This window comes from Monodelphis domestica, chromosome 1 (genome assembly GCF_027887165.1).
Source record: "Monodelphis domestica isolate mMonDom1 chromosome 1, mMonDom1.pri, whole genome shotgun sequence".
NCBI classification, from domain to species: domain Eukaryota; kingdom Metazoa; phylum Chordata; class Mammalia; order Didelphimorphia; family Didelphidae; genus Monodelphis; species Monodelphis domestica.
In genome coordinates this window covers 475,902,090-475,926,199 of record NC_077227.1, presented here as the reverse complement: position 1 = coordinate 475,926,199, position 24,110 = coordinate 475,902,090, and the positions used below count along the sequence as shown (strand labels likewise).

General features: G+C 36.3%; 1 protein-coding gene across 1 annotated transcript; it reads left to right on the top strand.

Moving 5' to 3' along the window:
* The first annotated feature begins 6,051 nt into the window (after window positions 1-6,051).
* Window positions 6,052-10,891, top strand: LOC103098375 (late lactation protein B-like). Its single transcript, XM_056817188.1, has 7 exons — window positions 6,052-6,138; window positions 6,828-6,955; window positions 7,389-7,459; window positions 8,892-9,011; window positions 10,026-10,108; window positions 10,359-10,385; window positions 10,757-10,891. Exons 1-7 carry the CDS (start codon window positions 6,052-6,054, stop codon window positions 10,889-10,891), a joined length of 651 nt encoding a protein of 216 aa, XP_056673166.1.
* The last annotated feature ends 13,219 nt before the right edge of the window (window positions 10,892-24,110 follow it).

Genomic DNA, 24,110 nt, shown 5'->3' with positions numbered 1-24,110 from the left:
CAGAAACTTGCATGAGGAATAGCCACCTTGAAGTATCACAGACAGCCTTCCTATAAAGAAATGTCCTGGAATGTGGTTTGATGAGAGCCCATTGATGAAGGTAAGGGTCCATTCCCTGGGTCATCAGGAAGAAGTAGGAAACAAAATGCAGATAGAGCAAGGGTGAATATGCTGCAGTAAGCTTGAACTGGTTCCTTAAATTTTCAACTCAGTGGCTGGCAAACATTACAGATTAGGACTTGATTTACTATTTTTTTAACTGTCTAGACTTAAGAAAGTGAGGAAGAAAATGTTAATAATGTAGTTTAAATTCAAAAAAACATATCCTGTACATATCCCTGTTGCCTTTCTCCCCCCAAACTGATAAAAATTTATTTATCGTCATGCTAGTAAGTGTGAGGGAGACTGGGCAATGTTGAGAGAAGTGCAGGGATCCAGAGGAAAAGGAAAGTGACTTGCCAAGGTAAAGTTAGTGATAAAAGTGACATAGGAACCAAATTTCCTGACTCCCAGTCCAAACCTTCTTATATTACACTTTATTTAAAAACACAGAGTCTGCCAAATTGCCTCTAAGTGCTTCAATTAAAGTTCACATTGGTAGCTTCATCCAAGTGTCCTGGAATTGAACAAACACATCTTTCAGTCCATCATTAATGCAATTGACCATGGTTTAGATGGTAAAGGATTTCCATTTACTTATTTTAAAGTTCTTGTTGAATAGCAAGTCTCATGGTAGGATGATGTCCCTAACGCCTAAAACAATATTTTCTCTGCAAGTATGAGATAATTCTTTAATAAGAAACCTGGAGACAAAGTTGTCTGGCTTTGTCCTGGCCTGATTTAGGGAGGCAAGTGTGCCTTTAGTTACATGGAGAGAAGCAGGAATGTGGTAGGGTCTTAGCTCCCTTCTTTGCATTTTTTATCTTTAGTGGCTGTAGGCAGACACAGTTTGCCAAAATGTAGACTACACTATTGAGTTTAGATATGGGGTGTCTCTGGAGAGCTCACCTGTTGGGGGCTATGCAGGCCCAATTCTGTTGAAGGTTTTTAGTATGTAAAGATAGATTCATACAGAGTCAGGAAGAATTTGAATCAGGCTAGTAATTAAGGGGAAGTTAAGAGAGAGGGTAAGAGTTAGAGACTCTTGTCTCTTAGAGACAAAAGGGAGGGGATATGCATTTAGTAATCACTTTCTATATGCCAGGTGCTATACTAAATGCTTTACAAATATTATCTCATTTGATTCTTATAACACCTCTGAGAGGTGAGTGCTATTGTTATCCCCATTTTATAGTTGAAGAAAATGAGTCAGATAGAGACTGAGTGACTAGTAAGTATCTGAGGCTAGATTTGAACTCAGATCATCATGGTTCCAGACCCAGGGCTCTGTTCATTGTATTACAAACCCTGGTCAAAAGGACATGTGTGGAGCCCATTCTTATTACCCTTGGAATCACCCAGTGAGTTAGAGCAGAGACAAGACTAAGATCTCAATCTCCTGACAGGGCATTTTCATTACAAGACAGAAAAGAAAGCAAAGTAAATAAGAGAAGAAATGGTTTTTGGCCAGGGCTCATCATTGTATGACTGAAGGGAAACAGAATAGACATCTCTAACCTCTTCTCCCCCTACCCTTCTCTAAGGAAGACTTTCATTTCTTCCAAGAAGGGAGGTAGGAGTTTGGGGTCAAAGATGGTTATAATCTCAGAAATAAGGAGTACAAGGCTAGAAATACATTGGGTCTGGGGGATATGATCAGGTTCCATCTCACCTTTGATCACTTTGTCATTTGGGGGAGAAGGAAGATCCCATGCTCCAATTCCAAAGTTTGATCCTTTTCTCATGAAATGCAAGTTCCACAATGAACACAGAGTAAGTAGCAAAGACTCATTTATCCATGTCATAGCAAAATAGAATTCAGAGAAGTTCTACAAAGAAGAATTTATAATGGACAATTCAAAATGAAGGAATTCTCTTATTGGGAGCTTGGAGGAATGGAGATAATTTAGCTCAACTATGTGAAAGCCCTTGATCTTACCCAAGGGAAAACTCCCTCTAATTTTTAGAGGGGCAAACTCAGGGTAGAAACATGATGGAAACTGACAGGTCTACTCAGATCTTCCCAGAGTTTTCATTCAACAACTTTATATGGGGCTGGCCTTTTCCATTTTCTCTCTCAAAGCGGGAGACCAGAAGTTCCTGAAATGATTTAAAGCTTGATGATTGAAGTCTTGAAAAGACTGGTGGAGAACTGAAGATTTTCTGATCTCAATAACTTCACTCAGGTAGGGCAGGGAATTTCCCTCCATCGATAAAGAGAGAGTCCAATAAATGGGTTTTGAGACAAGAGTTATACAAGTAAATTACTTTCCCTTTTCAGACCTTAGTTTTCTCACTGTAAAATGGGAAATAATAAAAGAAAAGGCATAGCTTTACCTAGTCTTGGTATCCAAATCCTCTTTTTCTCTCTGAGAAGCCTCTCTCATTCCCACCGGCATTCACATTGGCAGTTTTGAAGGGTTTCCATCATTTTGCTATAACTTTGAAGGATTTATGTGTAACCCTGATGTGGGGGAAACAAATTTATACCCATGACAGTAGTTCTGGATTTTCCCCTATAGGGCCTTGGATTTATACACAAATTAGCAACAATATCATTAATTTTTTTCTAAGTGAAAATGTTGTCAACAATATTTTATTTTATGCCCATTACATGAAAAAAACAATTTTAAACATTTTAAGTTCAATAGTGACAAGCATAAAAGCCCCTAAATACAAGATAAGGTCACTAGTTTTTGTTGATTTAACATTCACCTTTAAAAAGTTAGAAAGCTTTCCTACAAAGAGCTACTTTGTTCTGAAGGACTATTGCACTCAGGAGAACTAAAGGAGAAAAAATTTTAGGAAGGAAAACATATATAATATGACATTTTCAGGAGCCTCTCCCAAACACAGCATTACCTGACCTTTCTCTGGCAAACCCTGAGGCATCTAGAGGTGCATTCAGATGACTTTGGTTTCACTTGGTATGATTCAGTAAGCATTTATTGAAAAGCCTTTCTGAACTCTAGACTATGGGAGCTACTGGGACAAAATTAAAAAAGAACAGACATGGTCCATACCTTCCATAAGACCCCAATTTAAGGCAAAATGCCGTGTCTATTATAAATGCTAGATGAGTGGCACAGGTAGCAGGTGGTTACTGAGATCTGAGAAATCTGAGATCATTGTGATTCAGCGTAGGGCATCAATTATTTAAGGAAAGCATTTACTAAGTACCTATTATGTTCCACGTACTATGTTAAATGTTGGGGACATAAAGAATGAAACAATATTTTTATGTATTATTCTCAAGTAAATTCTCATGGAATTTAGATTCTAAGAGGGCAGTCTACCAAAATAAGATTAGAGATGAGTCTTAAATAATAAAGTGGATATGAGTGTGAAGAAAAGAGAAGAAAAGAATAATATGAGCAAAATTAGAGGGGAGCTATATACCAGTTGTGTTCAGGGAACAGTCAGAGTCATATCAGTCTGACAAGCTGCAAGAAAGAGGTCAGATAGAGAAGAGTCAAGTATATAGAGGGGAGGGGACAGCAAGAAACAAAGATTTAAAAATGGGTACAGATAATAGGATGTTAGCTTAAATGACTTGGAATTCACCCTTTGGGTAATGGTCTATTAAAAAATAATAGAACATGAGAGTTGCAAGGGACTTAAAGAACACTTAATCCAATTCATACTTGAAGAGAACTTTCCAAGACAAGACTTCTAACTAGTTTGATTCAATCTTTTCATTAAGTCCCTGAATGAGAGAGCATCCACTGTCTCCTCAGGCATCCCAACTGTATTATTGGAAAGTATTAATTGTTAGAAAGTTTTCCCTCAAGTCCAGTCAGAATCTTCTTCCCCGACATACTATTACTCAATTATCCTAAATTCTGTCCTTTATATGCTCAAGAGATCGACAGACAAGGTGTTTTCCTTGGTTTGGGACCTGGAGGGACATCTTTCTTTTTGTTAAATTAAAAAAATATTTAGAATATTTTTCCATGGTTACATGATTCATGATTTTACCACCCTTCTTCTATCTCACCTCCCAGAGCTGAATAAGCAATTCCACTGGGTTATATATACATCAATCATTGTTCAAAACCTATTTATGTGTTATTCATATTTGTGATTAGTGATCATTTAACATCAAAATCCGAATCATATCCTCAGTGTAAGATTTAAATTAATATCCAATAACTTCAAGTATTATATTTTATAAGATTTATTAAGAATCACTTGAAGTAGAAGAAATAAAAAGACAAAAGTAAATGCCTGAGTAAAGAAAAGTTTTCCCCACCACATTCATGGGAAAAGAGAGAGGGGAAAACACACAAACTTTATCTCTAAAACATAAGGAGGTAACATGAGAAGGAAAGTAGGATGCTGAGATTTAGAGTTCTGGGGAGCAGATTCTAATTATACACCATTGAACCATGTAATTGAGCACATGCTTTTCTTCTGTGTTTCTGCTCCCATAGTTCTTTCTCCAGATGGGGATAGCATTCTTTCTCATAAATTCTTCTGGATTGTCCTGGATAATTGCATACTGCTAGTAGGAAAGTCCATTATGTTCAATTGTGCCACAGTGTATCAGTCCCTGGATATAATATTCCCCTGAGTCTGCTCATTTTGCTCTGCATCAATTCCTGGACATCTTTCCAGTTCACATAGAAATCTGGAGGGATATCTTTTGACAAAATTTGGCATAATTATAAGCACAAATTGTCTAATCCTTCTTGTACACAAAATCCTTTCAGCTACAAGAAGACAGCTCTCAATTCCTCATTAGTCTTTTCTGTGGGCTAAACATGGTGATTTCTTTTAACTGATCCTTGTATGTCATGGTTTGGGGTCTCTTCACCATTCCAGCAATCTTCTTCTTCCTATCATTGTTATGAAGCACCCAGAATTGAACCTCCTACTCCAGATGAGATCTGAACACAGAGTATGGCAGAACATAAATCTCTCAGCTCTTTTTCTTGAAATGATGTCTCTTACAAAGAAGACATAGAATTGTGCCATTTTCTTAAGACATGTCACAATATTGACTTGTGTCAAACTAGAAACTCTTAGAATCACTGAATATTTTTTCATGTGAACTGTTGTAGAACATTTCTTATCTTGTCTTGTGAAGCTACAAATCCCAATGTGGAGCTTTACATGTGTCCTCAATTATGTTTTATCTCCTTACATAGTGCTATCATTCTAGCCTGTTTGGATCATTTGGTATCATGATTTATTCCACATATTAGCTTCATTCTAAGCTGTGACAAAGTGATAAGCATTCACCTCCACAATAACACTGAGTCTTTACTGACTATTCTTTGGACTAAACTATTCAATGAATATTGAAACCACCTGATATGTAACTTTATCTGTGTGTACACAAATCTGCTGATCTATCTTCCAATCTGGTAGCTATTTCAAAAAAAGGTAACAATGTATATATATGTTGGACAATATATATGTAGATAGAAAGAAAGGAGAGAGCTAACAGGGATCATTCTTCTGGACTAACTTGCTTTAAAATACAAATGGAATGCCAATTTTAAAATAAGACTTTCTTAGTCTTACAAGTTGGATAGGGTTGGAATGAAGTCACTGATTTTTTCTTTGTTACATTAAAAATCTTTGAAAATATCCTTTTTTTATGATAATCTCCATATCAATAAACATCAATAGTTAAAATCTCATGGATGATGCAGACAGTAAAAAAAAAAAGTTGTTGATTCTTTGGATGGATTTTAATGAATAGTCATTGAAAAATCAGCAAGGTATGGTGCTTCCAAAAATAATAATATGCTATTTCACTTATCCCTTAACCCCCATTGCCCATGGTGTGACTAATTGGGACATTGTGCAAAAGAGATCAGTTTTCAGTGTCACACTGATCTCAAGATATATAGAGAGGCAGATTTTGGGAGATGAGCACAGGCATTTTTAACCAGCTTCATTGGGTGATTGACTGAAGGGAAGGCCCTGTAAAAGTTTGTTACAATGAAGATTCTTTTCCTAACCATAGCATTAAGCCTGTTTGCCATCCTCCAAGCCGAGGAGTCGACATCTTCTGAAGAAAAACTTGAGGTGAGACTTCATTGGGAGTATCTATAGATTGGATCGAGGATTATATGCTAACAATATGCTGCTGTTTCAAAATTAGGATCCCAATTGGTTCTTTGCAGTGGGACCTGGTGTTGTAAGATCCCATTCTACAAGGGATAGAAACGTTGAAGCTATAGACTCAACTAGAAAATATTGAATCTATTTTGGGGGGGGGGGAATCAGTGCATGGATTAGATATCAGATGAAGTATTTTACTTTCCTCTTGCTTTTGCCTTCATTCTGTCCAGAGTGAAGTGGAAATGGAGGATATTATCCAGTCTATTTTATCTTTGCTTATGAATATACCCAACAAGTTATATTCCAAAGTGGAATTAGGTCTCAAGAATTCAAAGTAACTTTCTGTAGGGATTTAGTTTGTGGGTTCAATAACAAATCTCTGTTTTAATTGGATTGTGTAACTTTTGGGGCACCTTTATGGGTTTAGGATCTCAAGGCTATTTCATCTGAAGCTATTGATCTCTTTCTAATAACTTCTCATCTTAATATACTACCACCAAGTCCATCATGGCCTCTGCTGCAGGTTTGGGATTATGATCAAAGAAGTTGTTAAATACAGAAGGACATAGCTGAGAATGTTTGTGCAGGCAAGAGACCTCCCTCCCTCATTTCTCTTTCCTCAAGTCCCGCTTATAAATTATTATTCTCTCTAGGGAATGTTCTGGATACTCAAACTTGTGTCAAACAATGACTTACCTAAGAATGAATATAAAAGAAGCATCTCACCTGTTGTGTTCTCCAAACATACAGATGGTAATATAGATGTCACATTTACCACCAAGTAAGTAGCCTGTATCAATGAGTCTTATCAGTTTATTTATTCATTTATAGTCCTTATATCTGGCCCATAACCAGAGCTAATAGTTTTTTTTATATTCTCTTCTTATCTAACCTGAGCACATTTAGTAGTTATAAGTTTTCATATATGAAGATTAGATTTATTTTTACCCAGTACTAAGCACCCATTGGTTGACCTTCTGAGTCACTGTCTAATTTCTAGCTCCCATATGGGCTTAGGCCTCCTCTAACTTTTCTCATTTCTTTGTCAATGCTTTTTAACTATTTATGAGTGAAAATAATCAGGGCTAAGACTGGGATGCTGACCTTAGTGGAGAATTGGGTCAGGACCAAGGGAATCAAGCCACCTTTTAAGATTTTTGGTGTTATTAATTCTTATCTCCAGTAAAACTTTTCCTATGCATTCTATTTTCCAGAAAGGATGGAAAATGCAAAGAGGAGAAAATAGAATTGAAGAAAACAGATGATCCCAACAAATTCACTGCAGGTCAGTCAAATATGCCTCATTAAAGAGACTCTAAGGAATCACAGCCTTAGACCAGGTCTCAGAGATGATTTGAACTGGAACCTCTCTATACCCCTAGAGTCCAAAGCTGAGTGTGCTTGGCAGTATTTTTTTCACGACACAGAGTAGATTGACTAGTAGAATTGTCTTCCTGAAGACTTGACTAACTATATCACTGGGCCCAAGTTGGCTCAGGGTGATAAAATAGACTCTTATGATTTGCATTGGGAAAACAAAAATATATCTTAACATGCTGATAAGAAGAATGTAGGGAGTGCTGCTCAGGGGGATGTGCAAAGTTGGGTTATCACAGCACACATATTGCCTGGGACCCTAAAATTAAAGTCACATGGAGGATGGTAGAAATGCTAAGAATAAATTTAAATTGCCTCAAAGTTCTATTGAGGATGGTGATGGATTGACCCATTTATATAGTAGGTAGAGAGGGTCATGAATCATCTCTTAGAGACATGTTGGTGAACCTATAGCATGTGTGCCAGTGTGTACCAGAGGGGTCTGTTCCCTTTCCCTCTCCATGCATGCCCTAGGACATTTCTCACATTGCCCATCCATCTGTGATTCCTCCCTCCCCTGTCTGGGGTAAGGTGGGGGGCTCACATGCGGAATGAAGGTTGTAGTTTGGGAACTTGATTTCTAAAAGGTTTGTCATCACTGTCCTAGAGCCTTGGCACTAATCTTGTTCATTCAGTCAGCTCCAGCATAGAGAGAATCATTCTGTTCAATGAGTAAGGCTTAAAGGAAGATATGACCCCTACTGAAGACACAAACATTTATGTGACCTTGGACCTGACCTATGACCATGATAATATTGGGAGCTTCCACTGAGTAAACTCTCCATATCAATGCAAATCACTATCTGCTTTCCAAGTTATATGTCTCAGAGAGTTTCCCAGGGCCTTGAAAGGTTAAGAGAGTTGCTCTGAGTGACAGCAAATACAATTTTGAGGTTGGACATGAATTCAGATCCACCTTACATGATTGTTAGGACTCCATCTATTATGCCAAACTTCCTCTCTGAGTGTAAAAATTAATGAACCTCTTTGAGCTTTTGTTTTCACATTTGCAACATAAGGGGTTAGACTAGATGTTCCTAGGGTCCCAGACAATTCAAAGTAATTGTATCCTGTGATCTTATAATAAATAATATTATATATATATATATATTATATATATATATAGAATAAATTCATAGCTAGTTGCAAAACAAAGTACTATATGAGAATGAAGGGGAAATTTTCCTGCTGAGGAGATCAAACAGTTCTCTTGAAGCTTCCTGGCTCTTCTGGCTGCTTACCAGGAATAGTGAATCTAAAGCTTGTCTCAGACTCTTCCCAAAAGCTTTCTCTAAGAGGATTAAGAATGTTAAGGTTTATGTTCCTACAATTTCTCACAGATCTCACAGATCAGGGCAAAGTCCATGTGCATATAAACAAGATGTCTGAGGAAAATTATTGGATGATCATTTGTGAGGGCAAGTTTCATGGCAAGCCAACCAGAGTGGCCAAACTTATGGGTAAGTAACATGTGATTCTGTGAATCCCAGCAAGAGAACAATGTCAATATGTGGGATGGCTTTTGGAAGCTACTCACCTGGATTCCCCCAGAGAGGGAATGTGGGGGGATTCCTCCCTGTTTGGGGAGGTTCCTCTATCTGGCTCCTTTCCTCAATCTTTTTCTATACTTTCTAATATTTTCTTCCAGTGCTACATAAATGTATGAGGCAAATATTTCTGGCTCCGTTTTTTATTTTTTTTTTACGTTTTATTGGGATCAAAGGAATAAGAAATGGATGGCAATTTGATTAGGTACACTTGTCTGGAAGTCCAGGGACTATGTATTTCCAAAGGCTGAGAAACCTTATGGTTTCTATATAATGTGATGAAAAGTTCCATATATTCCAAAATAGCTGGTTGAAAAATTAGGATGGTCCAAAGTTATATGTAAAGTAGTAGCTATATAACATTTTGAATGTGATAAAAATCAAAGTCTAGGAAAGAGGCCAGTGGATTTTATGATTTACCTCAGATTTTGTTGCCTGCCTATTTGATGGCAATTTAGGTCTTATTAAGAAATCACTTTTCTAGTTGCAGGTACTGACTCTGATTGTTCTTAATGAATCAGCACAGGGGAAATTCTGCTTTGAACAAAGCAGTTGAAGGAGGGAGAAGGCAAATATGCATATGTTTCTTTATGCCTTACTCTCTTCCTCCACTATATTTGTGGAAATTTTACAGGGTACTAGGACTATTTTGCATAGTGTATGTGTGACAGGTTTATATGGACTTTTTCTGTAGAGATAATGATTTGGAGAGCACTGAGGCATGGGATTTGTTTGCAGAAGATAAAGAGAGCTAACCCTTTCAACTCCTCTAATTTCTTTTCTGTTCTGTCTTCATATTATCAATTTAATCTACTGGGTACAAAAACCAGGAACTTTGCACTATAGAGGGCAACCATTGTAAAGGCAAGGATCAGAAAAGGATCTAGTCAGGAATAATAATTTGTCCATTCTGATCTTTTTCTGCAGGTCCAAACACAGACATCAAGCCTGAAGTTATGACTGAGTTTCAGACATTAATTGAAAAGGAAAGACTTGGGCATGGAAGAATGGTAATTCCTAGACATGAAGGTAAACAGAAGGGAATTTTGTCTGTGCCCTGCCTTGGGTTTTCATCTCCTATCTTGAACCCCTTCTATTTCCTGTCTATTCTAATTGATTCCTCCTCTTTGAAGTTATTTTATACAAACTTCTTAGCAGACCATATTTATTGTTTAAACCATTGTCTAACTTGGGAGCTCTGTGGTAGGAAAAACTTTTGGCAACAAATTTTGGTATTCACATGTGTCTTTGTTTCTGCAGAGCCCTGCACACCAGAACATGCTTAAGGTAAGTAATCTTTGAAGATTTCTAGAATATCTTCTAGAATAATCTAGAATGCTATATCTTAGCTATAGTAGCTTTAAAAATCTACATGGTTCAGCCAAGGAAGAATCATTTTATCCATAGGAAGGAGTGCTTCCAAACCATGTTACACAAATGGATGGCCTTCCCTTTCTCTCCCCCTCCCCCAAATTTTTTAAGCATATTTCAGAAAAGGTATAGCCTCTCCTTGGATTTCTGTGCTAGTGCTGAGAGTCTCTTTTCTTTACCTTTTGTATCCTGGGAGTGGGCCCTGCTACCTCATGGGAATCTGTCACTTCTGTTTCCTTATGCAATTCCAAAGACCTATCATTGACTTTCTCTTTGATCTTTTCTAGGAGAAGACAATTACTTTCAAACTCAGAATCAATGACTGGGATGTCATCTCTTCATATGATCAACAAGACCTTATATATGATTCCGCTTCTCAACCTTTTCTGTACTTTCTAATATTTTCTTCCAGTGCTACATAAATGTATGAAGCAATTATCTCTGTCTCAGTCTCTTTCTTTTGACGTTTTATTGGGATCAAAGGAATAAGAAGTAGGTGACAATTCAAGCCAGTAAACTTGTTTGGAAGTACAGGAACCTTGCATTTCCAAAGGTTGAGAACCTTATGGTTTCTATAGAATGTGGCCAAAAGTTCCATAGATTTCAAAATAGCTGGTTGAAAAGTAAAAATTAGGACAGTCCAAAGTTACAAGTAAAATAGTAACTATGTGACTGGCTTTATGTTCTAGAACACCAAAAGTGAACGTGTGACTGACTCCCTTAGAGCACTGACAGTGGGAAATGGGCTAAGTTTTGCAATAATTTTGCAAACATTAATTTTCTTTTTAAAAATTTTTCTTTTTTATTATATACTTAAAAACCACCCTAAAACCAATAAAAACATTTAACTAAATAAATACATAAAAATTATGAGCAAATTCCCAAATTCCACATTGTTTACAATTTCTAAAAAAAATGTAAATTATACAAGTATGCTAATATAAATATTCTCTGCTTTTGAGTACCCTTTGGATTTGTTATACTTGGATATTTTTTTCTCTTGATTTTGTGGCCATTGTTTTTTAATGTAATCAGAGAATACATTATTCTTATTTCTCTTTTCAACTCTTCATATATTTCCCTTATTTTTCTTATCTTTTCAATATTTGTCATTTCTAGTAATATAATACAATCCATTACACTCAAATATCATAATGTATTCAGTCACTTTCTCCATTCATTTCATCTATGTTATTTCTAGTTACTTTGTCATTACAAACAACGCTTCCATGAAGCCATGAAGATATTCATACATGTGCAGCTTTTTACCCTTTCAAAAAAAGCTCTTAGGGTCTAATCTTAGTAATGGAATCCCTAGGTCAATGAGCATGGATAACTTTACAGCTCTCTGTGTGTGTTCTCATTTTGATTAACAAAAAATTCATAGCTGCTCTAGCAATGTCATATTAAACCTGTTTCTCCATGTTCCTATCAGCATTTAATTTGATCACTTTCAACCATATGCTTCTTAGTTAATCTACATCACAAGGATCATATTTAGCTTGATTGGTTCTAGGGCAATAGACAAAAATCTGTTGTCAGGACCATAATTTTTTCAAAACTAAGTTTTTCTAGCTTGTACATACCTAGTGGAATTTTTGTACCAATACCACAACCCCTCAGGAATGCAGGATTACCTCAATAGTATGATGAGTGTTAAAGTATGACTTTTGCAGAAAATGTATGCTCTCCAAAGACTTGTTGTCCCACCAGAAATTGTGTTTGGATTCTGTATATTCTCAGGCTTAGATATACTACTAACCTCATGCAGGTATGTGTATGCTCCCTAGAGAGTTATCATATTAAATTATCTGAGATTCTATTCATCTCCTTAAATTCTTTCATACACACACACACACACACACACACACACACATATATATTAGTTCTGAGAGGAGAAAATTAATGTCTCCTGCTATTATTATTTTGTTATCTATTTCCATAAGTATCTTGTTTAATTTTCCTTTAAAATATGGATACTATAACATTTGCTGCACATAAGTGTTATATTGTGGGTTAAAAGAAGGGTTCAAACTAACTAACTATATATATATATATATACATATATAATAAAAGGTTTATTTAACTAAAGGGAGGAGGGAAGGGAAGGGAATCAGGATACAACTTACTTCTAAACCACAAAAGATATTAAAATCCTAAATTTTCTATAATTATTCTAAACTAACTAATTAATTAAAGTTAAGGAAGGATTGGGAAGGGCAAGGTCAAAGGGACCAAAGAAATCTCACAATACAGGAGTCCTTTCTGTGATTCAAACAGCAGTTCCAATAAGATATCACCAGCAATAGCAGAAATCCACTTCTCTGTAGCAGCAGCAGTAGAAACAGGCAGAATATCAGGACAGGCAAAGAAAGAAGGAACCACTGGCTCACCGGGTCCACTCCAGAAATACCAGATAGCTACCCTCTGGGTTATCCTGACCGCTAGAGAAAAAGCAGCCTCTCACTCCTCCAGAGTCCACCAATTATCAACTACTGCCTCTGTGTTCAGTTCCTCATCTCCTGAGAGCTCTGCAATGTTGGCTCTGTCATTGTCCTGTGGAATCTCTTTGCTTCTTGCTTTTTGCAAAACTAAGCCTTTATAACATAGGTCAAATATTCATAGTGCTTCATTATCCATAGTATCCATTATCCTCCCCAACCTATAATAAAATTACTTTATTCATCCCTTCCAATTACATTAATTTTAGCCCCAACTCTGACAGAGATCATAACTATTACCTCTGCCTTTTCTGGATCAGTTGAGGCAGAGTATATTCTGCTCCAAACACTCACCATCATTATATGTATGTATCTCATTTTCAGTGTTTTTATAAAAATGACATTATCAGGTCTTGGTTTTTTTTATCCTTTGTACTATCCATTTTTTTCACATATGTGAATTCATTCCATTATTCGTTGTTATAGATATTGCCTTTGCATTTCCAGCTATTCTGTTTCTCCTCAGTGTTTGTCTCTCTCTTCCTTTCTTCCATATTCCTCCTCAAATGTCCAATTTCCTTTGACCAATATCTTTTCAAATAATATCCCTTTATCAAAATCCTCCCTTATCCTCTCTCCTTGCCCTCCAACTTCCAAATTGGTCCACCTTTACAAAAGTCTTTCCTTCTCCCTTCCTCCTTATCTTTTAATTCTTATTCTATATACTTTTCTAAAAATCCCTTCCTTATCCACGCCCTTTTACTTCTTGATATGAGTTTGATTGCAAAAATCCCTCCTCTATCTTGTTCAAAGAATCTCTGCCAATTCTTCCACCTTCACATCCTACCTCTTGATACATACTACTCTCCCTGTTCCCTTTTTTATCCTGTCCCCCTTGCCTCCTGTTTCTCTGGACATTAAGAAAATTGTTACCCTTCTATTTGTGTATGTTGTTCTTTTTTTAACCAGGTCAGATGAGAGTAGGGTTCTGGTACAACCAGCCTTCCACCCCTCTCCCTTTATGCATCTCAGTTCCTTCACTCATTCTTCCTCCAGATAAGATAGCCATTTCACTCTACCTCCTCCTGGTTTACTCTCTTACCATTTTGGCTAATTATATTATATTCACCTTGACCTCAAGACTACCATCTATACAAACCTCTTCAAAATACCCAAGCAATGATGCCAATCACAGGGGCAATAGATGGCATTTTCCCATTGCAAATTGCACAATTTGACCTTTGGGGTTACTTATGATTAGTCTTTAATTACCATTGCATATTTTTTATAGATCAAATTTTCTATGGAGTTCTGGGATTTTCTTCAGGAATAGTCGAAATTCCTTCAGTTCATTGAAGATCTGATTTTTACCTTTTATAATTATGTTCATCTTTGCTGGAAATGTTATTCTTGATTATACCCAGTTCTTATGCTTTACCAAATGCTGTGTTCCATGTCCTGCCTTCTTTTAATGTTATGACTGCTAAGACTTGTGTTATATTGGAGGTAGTTCCACAGTATTTAAATTAATTGTTTTCCCTTACCTGTTTGTTGCTTATAGTATTTTTCTCCTTGAGAGGTATGGAACTTAGCAATGATGCTCTTGTGAATTTTAATCTTTGGATCTCTTTGAGGTGGTGATTGATACATTCTTTCAATTTCTATTTTATCTTTTGATTCTAATATTTCTGGGCAGTTTTCCTTGATGATTTCTTGGAGTATGGTGCCTAATATTCTAATCTCTTTTTTTTTATTATAATTTTATTGGAGTGCAAGTATTCTGCTCTGTCTCTCTTGGATGTATTTTCCAGGTCATTTGATTTTATGATGAGATGTTTCATATACTCTTATAATATTTAATTCCCTTGATTTTGCTTTATTTCTTGTTGTCTTAGGAAATTGTTACATCCCCCTGATTCAATTCTAGTCCTTAATAGATTATTTTTTTCTGGGATGTTCTGGATCCCTTTTAATTACTTTTTTGCATTGTTCTTTTTTTTTCTAATTTTTCCTCAAAAACTCTCATTTGGAACTTGAGGTCTTTTTAAAGTTCTTACAAAAACTCCTTTGGGGAATCTATTGTATTTCTTTGCTGTTTTTGGAGTAGGGGGTTTTTACTTCACTATCCTGTGAGTTAGAGGAGAGGTCTTCTCTGTTCCCATATTAGCTATCAATTTGGATTCTTTCTCTTTTGTTTTCTCATTTTTATTTATTTATTTTTAAAATTTTAGTGGCTAGGTCAATCAATTTAATTATTGGCTTCTTTATTCCCAGGATTCCTATTGTGCTGGGGTATGTTACTTCAAGTTTTAGGATTTTTGTGTGTTGTTATAGTCCAGGGTCTGATGTAATACTGGGTCTCCTGCTCAAGCCACAGTCTGTGATTGATTTCAGGTGATCTAACTAGAACTCATAGCAGTTCTGCCAGTAGTACTACAATACAAAACTGTGGACAAGTGGGGGTCTCTGGGGTCAAGACTACAACAGGCATAGGTGCCCTCTGCCTGAGGATTTCAGTAGTGTCCCTGTGGATACAGGCTTTAGGGCTCAGCAAACAAGGCGTGGTTGCCAATCCTGTCCTCAGGGATTACCTTGTTGATTCCACTATGTTTGCTTTGTACCTGCCCCTGGAGTCTATAGCAGTGGCCAGGGAAGTCAGAAACCTTCCTTCCTAGCTTTCCCAGGCTATTCAACTTAACTCCAGGCTCCTGTTTATTTTTGCTCCTTTTAGCTTTGCTTCTGTGGAGTTATATTTGGTTGTTTGTGGGAGAATATTAGAAGGATGAGAAAGGTTCATGCCCTACATCGACATTTCCCATAATACCTCCCTTTAATATTCCTCTTTTGTTAATCTGGGCAATTTATGTTTTTGTAAATATTCATCCATTTTACCTAGAATGTCAGATTTATTGTCAAATAATTGGGCAAAATAGCTCCTTAAGACTGCTTTAATTTCCTCTACATTGGTGGCGAATGAATTATTTTCATTCTTGACACTGATAATTTGATTTTCTTCTTTACTTTTAAAAATAAAATTAACCAATGTTCTATTTTATTATTATTTTTAATTTGGAAAATTTTGTTTAATTAAATAATTCAGAATATTTTTCCATGGTTACAAGATTCATGTTCTTTCCCTCCTCACCCCCCACCCACTCCCCAAACCAACTCAGAATTCCACTGGGTTTTACATGTGTCATTGATCAACATCTATTTCCATATTATTGATATTTACACTAGGGTGATCACTTAGAGTCTATATCCCCAATCACATCCCCATTGACACATGTGATTGAGCAGTTGTTTTTCTTCTGTGTTTCTACACCTGCAATTCTTCTGAATGTGTTCTTTTTCATAATTCCCTCATAATTGTCCTGGATTATTGCATTGCTGCTAAAAGAGAAGTCCATTACATTTGATTATACCACAGTGTATCAGCCTCTGTGTATAATTTTCTTCTGGTTCTGCTTTTTTCACTCTGCATCAATTCCTGGAGGTCGTTCCAGTTCACATGGAATTGATCGAGTTCATTATTTCTTTGAACACAATAGTATTCCATCACCAACATATACCACAATTTGTTAAGCCATTCCCCAATCTGAGGGCATCCCCTAATTTTCCAATTTTTTTTGCCACCACAAAGAGCTAGGATATAATTATTTTTCTGCAAGTCTTTTTTCCTTATGATCTCTTTGGGTTATACACCCAGCAGTGGTATGGCTGGATTAAAGGTCAAGTAGTCACTTAGTGCCGTTTGGGCATAGTTCCAAATTGCCATCCAGAATGGTTGGATCAATTCACAACTCCACTAGCAATGAATTAATGTCCCAACTTTGCCACATCCCCTCTAGCATTCATTACTTTCCTTTGCTGTCATGTTAGCCAATCTGCTAGGTATGAGGTGATATCTCAGAGTTATTTTGATTTGCATCTCTCTGATTATAAGAGATTTAGAACACTTTTCCTCCTAAGTATTGCTTTAGCTGTATCCCATTAAGTTTGGTATATTGTCTCCTAATTGTCATTCTCTTTAATGATATCAATGATTGTTTCTATAATTTAATCTTTGACATGCTCTTTTTTATAATTTGATTATTAGTTTCCAATTAATTTTTAATTTGTCTTTCTGTGAACCTTTATAGATTATAATTTTGTTGCACTAAGATCTGGAAAGTTTGCATTTATTATTTCTACTTTTCTGCATTTGTTGGTAAAGTTTTATGCCCTAGTATATTGTCGAGTTCTGGGTATGTACCACGTGCTGCTGAAGAGAATGTGTATTCCTTTTTATCCTGATTCAATTTTCTTCCCTTATCTAATAAATCTAACTTTTCTAAAATTTCATTCACTAAGGACTTCTTTATTATTTATTTTTTGGTTAGATTTTTCTGTTTCTGGTAGGGGGAGGTTGAGGTTCACCACTAGTATAGTTTTGCTGTCTATTTCCTTCTTAGGCTCATTTAGTTTTTCTTTTTAAAATTTGGAGGCTTTACCACTTGGTGCATATGTATTGAGTATTCATAATTCTTCATTATATATAGTACCTTTTATCAAGATGCAATTTCCTTCCTTGAGGAATTAAATTTATGATTTGACTAAATATGTGAGAATTCTAAATTAATATTGTGGTCACCAATTTAAAAATATTATAGTTCAAGCCAAAATGACTTTTAGCAGCTTTATTTGGAGAGATGTGGAAAGAATAAAAGTAGAGAAATGCAAAAAGATGGTAGAGAAGATGTCTAACCTATCACATTAAATATTGCTCCAGTGCTTAGCCTGGCAGAGCTTAACCCTCAAGAGAAGGACCTGGTGTTCCACCTACACTGTCTCCTCTAAGAGGGGAAGGCATCTTCAGAACTAATATCTCCAGAAGCCAGGAAAGAAAGGCTATTTACTCACTCAAGATCCAGTCCAAGAGCCAAGTTCCCAAGTCGAAGTAGTAGCTCAAAGCTGCAGTCATAGTCCAAGATCCTACAAACAGAAGACAACTACCAAAGATGACTTCTAGCCAAAGAAAATCAGGACCTTTATCGTCCTTTTTGTCCCTTCCCCTCTTCACAGGGGCCAATCACAGCTTCCAAATTGCCTAGCACTGCCCTGGGGGGCAGTGTCTATGAGATTCACACCTCTCATCCACTGAAGGTATCAATTCTTATTAAAGGATTCACAAGTTTCTGACTAATTGAGTTAACAGGATGGAGCTCTCTAAGTAAGTGACTTGTGAATTATCTTACTTGATGGCTAACAAAGTGTTAAGTAGGGGTGTGTTCAGTTTTTGGTTGATTAAATTAAAAGTTGGTGATTGATAGACAAAGAAAGTTTGATCCACACTTCACAGCTCCTTATCATTTTTAATTTGTTCTAGTTTTGCTTTAGCTTTATCTGAGATCATGATTGTTACTCCTTTTTTACCTCCATTGAAGCCCAATAAATTCTGTTCCATCTTCTTAACTTTACTTTGTGTCTGTCTACCTGACTCAATTGTATTTCATGTAAACAACATATAAAAGGTTCTGTTTTTTAATCCTCTCTTCTTATCCATTTCCATCTTATGGGTGAGTTTATACTATTTACATTCACAGTAATGATTACCATCTGTGTATTCCCTTCCATCTTATTACCCTCTTTTGATCCTGTACCTTCTCCTTTTACTCTGTCCCTCCACACAAGTGTTTTCCTTTTAATCATCCCTTAAGTTCCTTCTCATTTATATTACTCCCTTCTCCATCCCTCCCTTCTTATTCATCTCCTTCTCTACAGGCTAATGTAGGATTTTATACCCAAATAAATCTTGTTGTTCCCTCTCTAAGCCAGTTCCAATTAGGGTAAGGTTTAAGTAGTGCCCATCACCCTTATCCTTTTCTCCACTGTGACAGTATTTTTATGCTTCTTTAGGTGATATAAATTATCCCATTATGCCTTTCTCTTCCTTTTTATTTCAGTGCAATCCTTTCTAATCCCTTATTTTTTAAAAAATCATACCATTCTCAACAATCCTCCTATTGATTTTCAAAATTAGCTTGTAGAGGGTGTGTTTTCTTTTGCCCTTCCTTATTTTCACTCCTCAGGTAGTTCCTCATAATGTCTCGAGGTTTCTAGTTGATTCTAAATTATTCTCAAAGGGATCTCTCCACACAAGTGTTGGCTTGAATCCCATTTCTTTTTTTTTTTTAATTTTAAACGTTATTTTATTTGGTCATTTCCAAACATTATTCAATAGAAACAAAGATCATTTTCTTTTCCTCCCCTCCCCCCACCCCACCACGTTTCCCTCTCCCATAGCCAACACACAATTCCACTGGTTATCACATGTGTTCTTGACTCGAACCCATTTCCCTGTTGTTGGTATTTGCATTAGAGTGTTCATTTAGAGTCTCTCCTCAGTCATATCCCCTCAACCCCTGTAGTCAAGCAGTTACTTTTCATTGGTGTCTTTACTCCCACAGTTTATCCTCTGCTTGTGGATAGTATTTTTTAGATCCCTGCAGATTGTTCAGGGACATTGCATTGCCACTAATGGAGAAGTCCTTCACCTTCGATTATTGTACCATAATGTATCAGTCTCTGTGTACAATGTTTTCCTGATTCTGCTCCTTTCACTCTGCATCACTTCCTGGAGGTTGTTCCAGTCTCCCTGGAATTCCTCTACTTTATTATTCCTTTTAGCACAATAGTATTCCATCACCAACATATACCACAATTTGTTCAACCATTCCCCAATTGATGGGCATCCCCTCGTTTTCCAATTTTTGGCCACCACAAAGAGTGCAGCTATGAATATTCTTGTACAAGTCTTTTTCCTTATTATCTCTTTGGGGGTACAAACCCAGCAGTGCTATAGCTGGATCAAAGGGCAGAGAGTCTTTTATCGCCCTTTGGGCATAGTTCCAAATTGCCCTCCAGAATGGCTGGATCAATTCACAACTCCAACAGCAATGAATTAGTGTCCCAACTTTGCCACATCCCCTCCAGCATTCATTACTTTCCATAGCTGTCATGTTAGCCAATCTGCTAAGTGTGAGGTGATACCTCAGAGTTGTTTTGATTTGCATCTCTCTGATTATAAGAGATGTAGAGCACTTTTTCATATGCTTATTAATAGTTTTGATTTCTTTGGCTGAGAACTGCCTGTTCATGTCCCTTACCCATTTATCAATTGGAGAATGGCTTGATTTTTTGTACAATTGATTTAGTTCTTTGTAAATTTGAGTAATTAAACCTTTGTCAAGGGTTTTTTTGAAGATTGTTTCCCAATTTATTGCTACCCTTCTGATTTTGGTTACATTGGTTTTGTTTGTACAAAAACTTTTTAATTTGATGTATTCCAGATTATTTATTTTGCATTTTGTAATTCTTTCTAAGTCTTGCTTGGTTTTGAAGTCTTTCCCTTCCCAAAGGTCTGACATGTATGCTATTCTGTGTTCGCCTAATTTTCTTATACTTTCCTTCTTTATGTTCAAGTCATTCACCCATTTTGAATTTATCTTGGTGTAGGGTGTGAGGTGTTGATCTAAACCTAATCTTTCCCACACTGTCCTCCAATTTTCCCAGCAGTTTTTATGAAATAGTGGATTTTTGTCCCAAAATCTGGGATCTTTGGGTTTGTCATATACTGTCTTTCTGAGGTTGCTTGCCCCAAGTCTATACCACTGATCCTCCTTTCTGTCTCTTAGCCAGTAACAGATTGTTTTGGTGACCGCTGCTTTATAATATAGTCTGAGATCTGGGACTGCAAGGCCCCCTTCCTTTGTATTTTTTTTTCATTATTTCCCTAGATATCCTTGATCTTCTGTTCTTCCAAATGACGGTTTTTTCTAAATCAGTAAAAAAATTTTTTGGAAGTTCCATGGGTATGGCACTAAATAGATAGATGAGTTTGGGTAGGATGGTCATTTTTATTATATTGGCTCGTCCTACCCATGAGCAGTTAATGTTCTTCCAATTGTTCAAGTCTAGTTTTAGTTGTGTGGAAAGTGTTTTGTAGTTGTGTTCATATAGTTCCTGTGTTTGTCTCGGGAGATAGATTCCTAAGTATTTTATTTTGTCTAAGGTAATTTTGAATTGGATTTCACTTTCTAGTTCTTGCTGCTGAGCATTATTGTTGTTGGAATTATATAGAAATGCTGATGACTTGTGTTGGTTTATTTTGTATCCTGCAACTTTGCTAAAGTTGTTGATTATTTTGATTAGCTTTTTGGTTGAATCTCTAGGATTCTTTAAGTAGACCATCATGTCATCTGCAAAGAGCGATAATTTGGTCTCCTCCTTGCCTATTTTAATGCCGTCAATTTCTTTTTCTTCTCTAATTGCTACTGCTAGTGTTTCTAATACAATGTCAAATAATAGAGGTGATAATGGTCATCCTTGTTTCACTCCTGATCTTAATGGGAATTGATTTAGTTTATCCCCATTGTAGATGATATTATTTGATGGTTTTAGATAGAAACTGTTTATTATTTTTAGGAATGACCATTCTATTCCTATGCTTTCTAGTGTTTTTAGTAGGAATGGGTGTTATATTTTGTCAAAGGCTTTTTCTGCATCTATTGAGATAATCATGTGGCTCTTGTTGGTTTGCTTGTTGATGTGGTCAATTATGTGGATAGTTTTCCTAATGTTGAACCAGCCCTGCATCCCTGGTATAAATCCTACTTGATCATGGTGGATGACCCTTCTGATCACTTGCTGGAGTCTTTTTGCTAGTATCCTATTTCAGATTTTTGCATCTATATTCATTAGGGAGATTGGTCTATAATTTTCTTTCTCTGTTTTTGGCCTGCCTGGCTTTGGAATTAGTACCATGTTTGTGTCATAAAAGTAGTTTGGTAGAACTCCCTCTTTGCTTATTATGTCAAGTAGTTTGTATAGTATTGGAGTTAGCTGTTCTTTGAATGTTTGATAGAATTCACTGGTGAATCCATCAGGCCCTGAGGATTTTTTCTTAGGAAGTTCTTTGATGGCCTGTTGGATTTCTTTTTCTGATATGGGATTATTTAAGGAATCTATTTCTTCTTCTGTTAGTCTAGGCAATTTATATTTGTGTAAATATTCATCCATATCACCTAGGTTGTTATATTTATTGCCATATAGTTGGGCAAAGTAGTTTTTAATGATTGCCTTAATTTCCTCTTCATTGGAGGTGTGATCCCCTTTTCATCCTTGATTCTGTTAATTTGCCTTTCTTCTTTCATTTTTTTAATTAGATTGACCAGTACTTTGTCTATTTTGTCTGTTTTTTCAAAGTACCAGCTTCTAGTCTTGTTTATTAGCTCAATAGTTCTGTCACTTTCGATTTTATTAATTTCTACCTTAATTTTTAGGATCTCTAGTTTGGTTTCCTTCTGGGAGTTTTTAATTTGTTTGTTCTCAAGTTTTTGATTTGCATTTCCAATTCCTTGATCTCTGTCCTCTCTAATTTGTTAATATATGCACTCAGGGATATGAATTTTCCTCTAAGTACTGCCTTGGCTTCATCCCATAAGGTTTGAAAGGATGTCTCACCTTTGTCATTTTCCTCAACAAAATTATTAATTGTTTCTATGATTTTTTCTCTAACTAACTGATTTTGGAGTATCATATTATTTAATTTCCAATTAATTTTTGATTTGGCTCTCTATGTACTTTTACCGATCAATATTTTTATTGCCTTGTGATCTGAAAAGGCTGCAGTTAATATTTCTGCTTTTCTGCATTTGAGTGCCATGTTTCTGTGACCTAGTGTATGATCTATTTTTGTGAATGTGCCATGTGGTGCTGAAAAGAAGGTATATTCCTTTTTGTCCCTATTTATTTTTCTCCAAATATCTATTAACTCTAATTTTTCTAAGATTTCATTCACATCTTTTACCTCTTTCTTGTTTATTTTTTGGTTTGATTTATCTAAATTTGATAGTGGTTGGTTCAAGTCTCCCACTAATATGGTTTTACTGTCTATTTCCTCCTTCAATTCTCCTAGTTTCTCTATTAAAAATTTGGATGCTATACCATTTGGTGCATACATGTTGATTAGTGATATTTCCTCATTGTCTATACTCCCTTTTAACAGAATATATTTACCTTCCCTTTCCCTTTTGATCAGGTCTATTTGTGCTTTGGCTTTGTCAGATATCATGATTGCAACTCCTGCCTTCTTTCTATAACTTGAGGGTCAAAAGGTTTTACTCCAACCTTTAATTCTAACCTTGTGAGTGTCAACCTGCCTCATATGTGCTTCTTGAAGACAACAAATGGTAGGGTTTTGGGTTCTAATCCAATATGCTATTTGTCTACGTTTTATGGGTGAGTTCATCCCATTCACATTCAAAGTTATGATCGTCATTTGTGGATTCGCTGGCATTTTGATATCTTCCCCTAGTTCTGACCTTTCTTCTTTAGCTATCTCCTTTTGCACCAGTGATTTATCTTAGTCAATCCCCCTAGTCCCCTTCCTTGATATGCTTCCCTTTCTAGCCCCTCCCTTTTTATGCTCCCTCCCCCTCCCCCTTCTCCTTCCCTCCATTTTTATACTTCCTCCCCCCTCCTCCTCCTTAATTTTCCTTTCTTTCTTGCCCTGTTGGATAAGATAGAATTCAGGATCCCACTGGATCTAGATGTTCTTCCCTCTCAGATTTGATTTCACTGACAGTAAGGTTTAAGTAATTCCACTTCACGTTCTCTTCCTCTGCACCTCATATGAGAGTTCTTCCCCTCCCCTTCCCATGTGTATCTTTATATGGGAAAGATTATTCTATTAAGTCCCCCCTATTTCTTGAAGCAAATCTTAGTGTGATTGATGGTTCTCCCCCTCCCTTTTCCTTTCTTTGCTCCCGCTTTCCCCAAATCTTCTTAATGCCCCAATCTTTCCCTATGCATGTTTCTTCTAACTACTCTTATGATGCATACAATTTTTGAGAGTTACACAAAACATTTTTCCCACATATTAATATATATAATTTGATGTAAATGTAGTCCTTATAGAAGAGAGTTTGACTTAAAGAAAAAGATAAGATTTATCTCCTTTTCCCTTTCTTCATATTTACCTTTTCATGTTTCTCTTGCTTTCTGTGCTTGGATATCAAAATTTCCACTATGTTCTGGTCTTTTCTTAGCAAATGCTTGGAAATCTTCTATTTTTTGAATGCCCATACTGTCCCCTGGAAGTATATAGTCAGTTTTGGTGGGTAGTTGATTCTTGGTTGGAAACCCAGCTCTCTTGCCT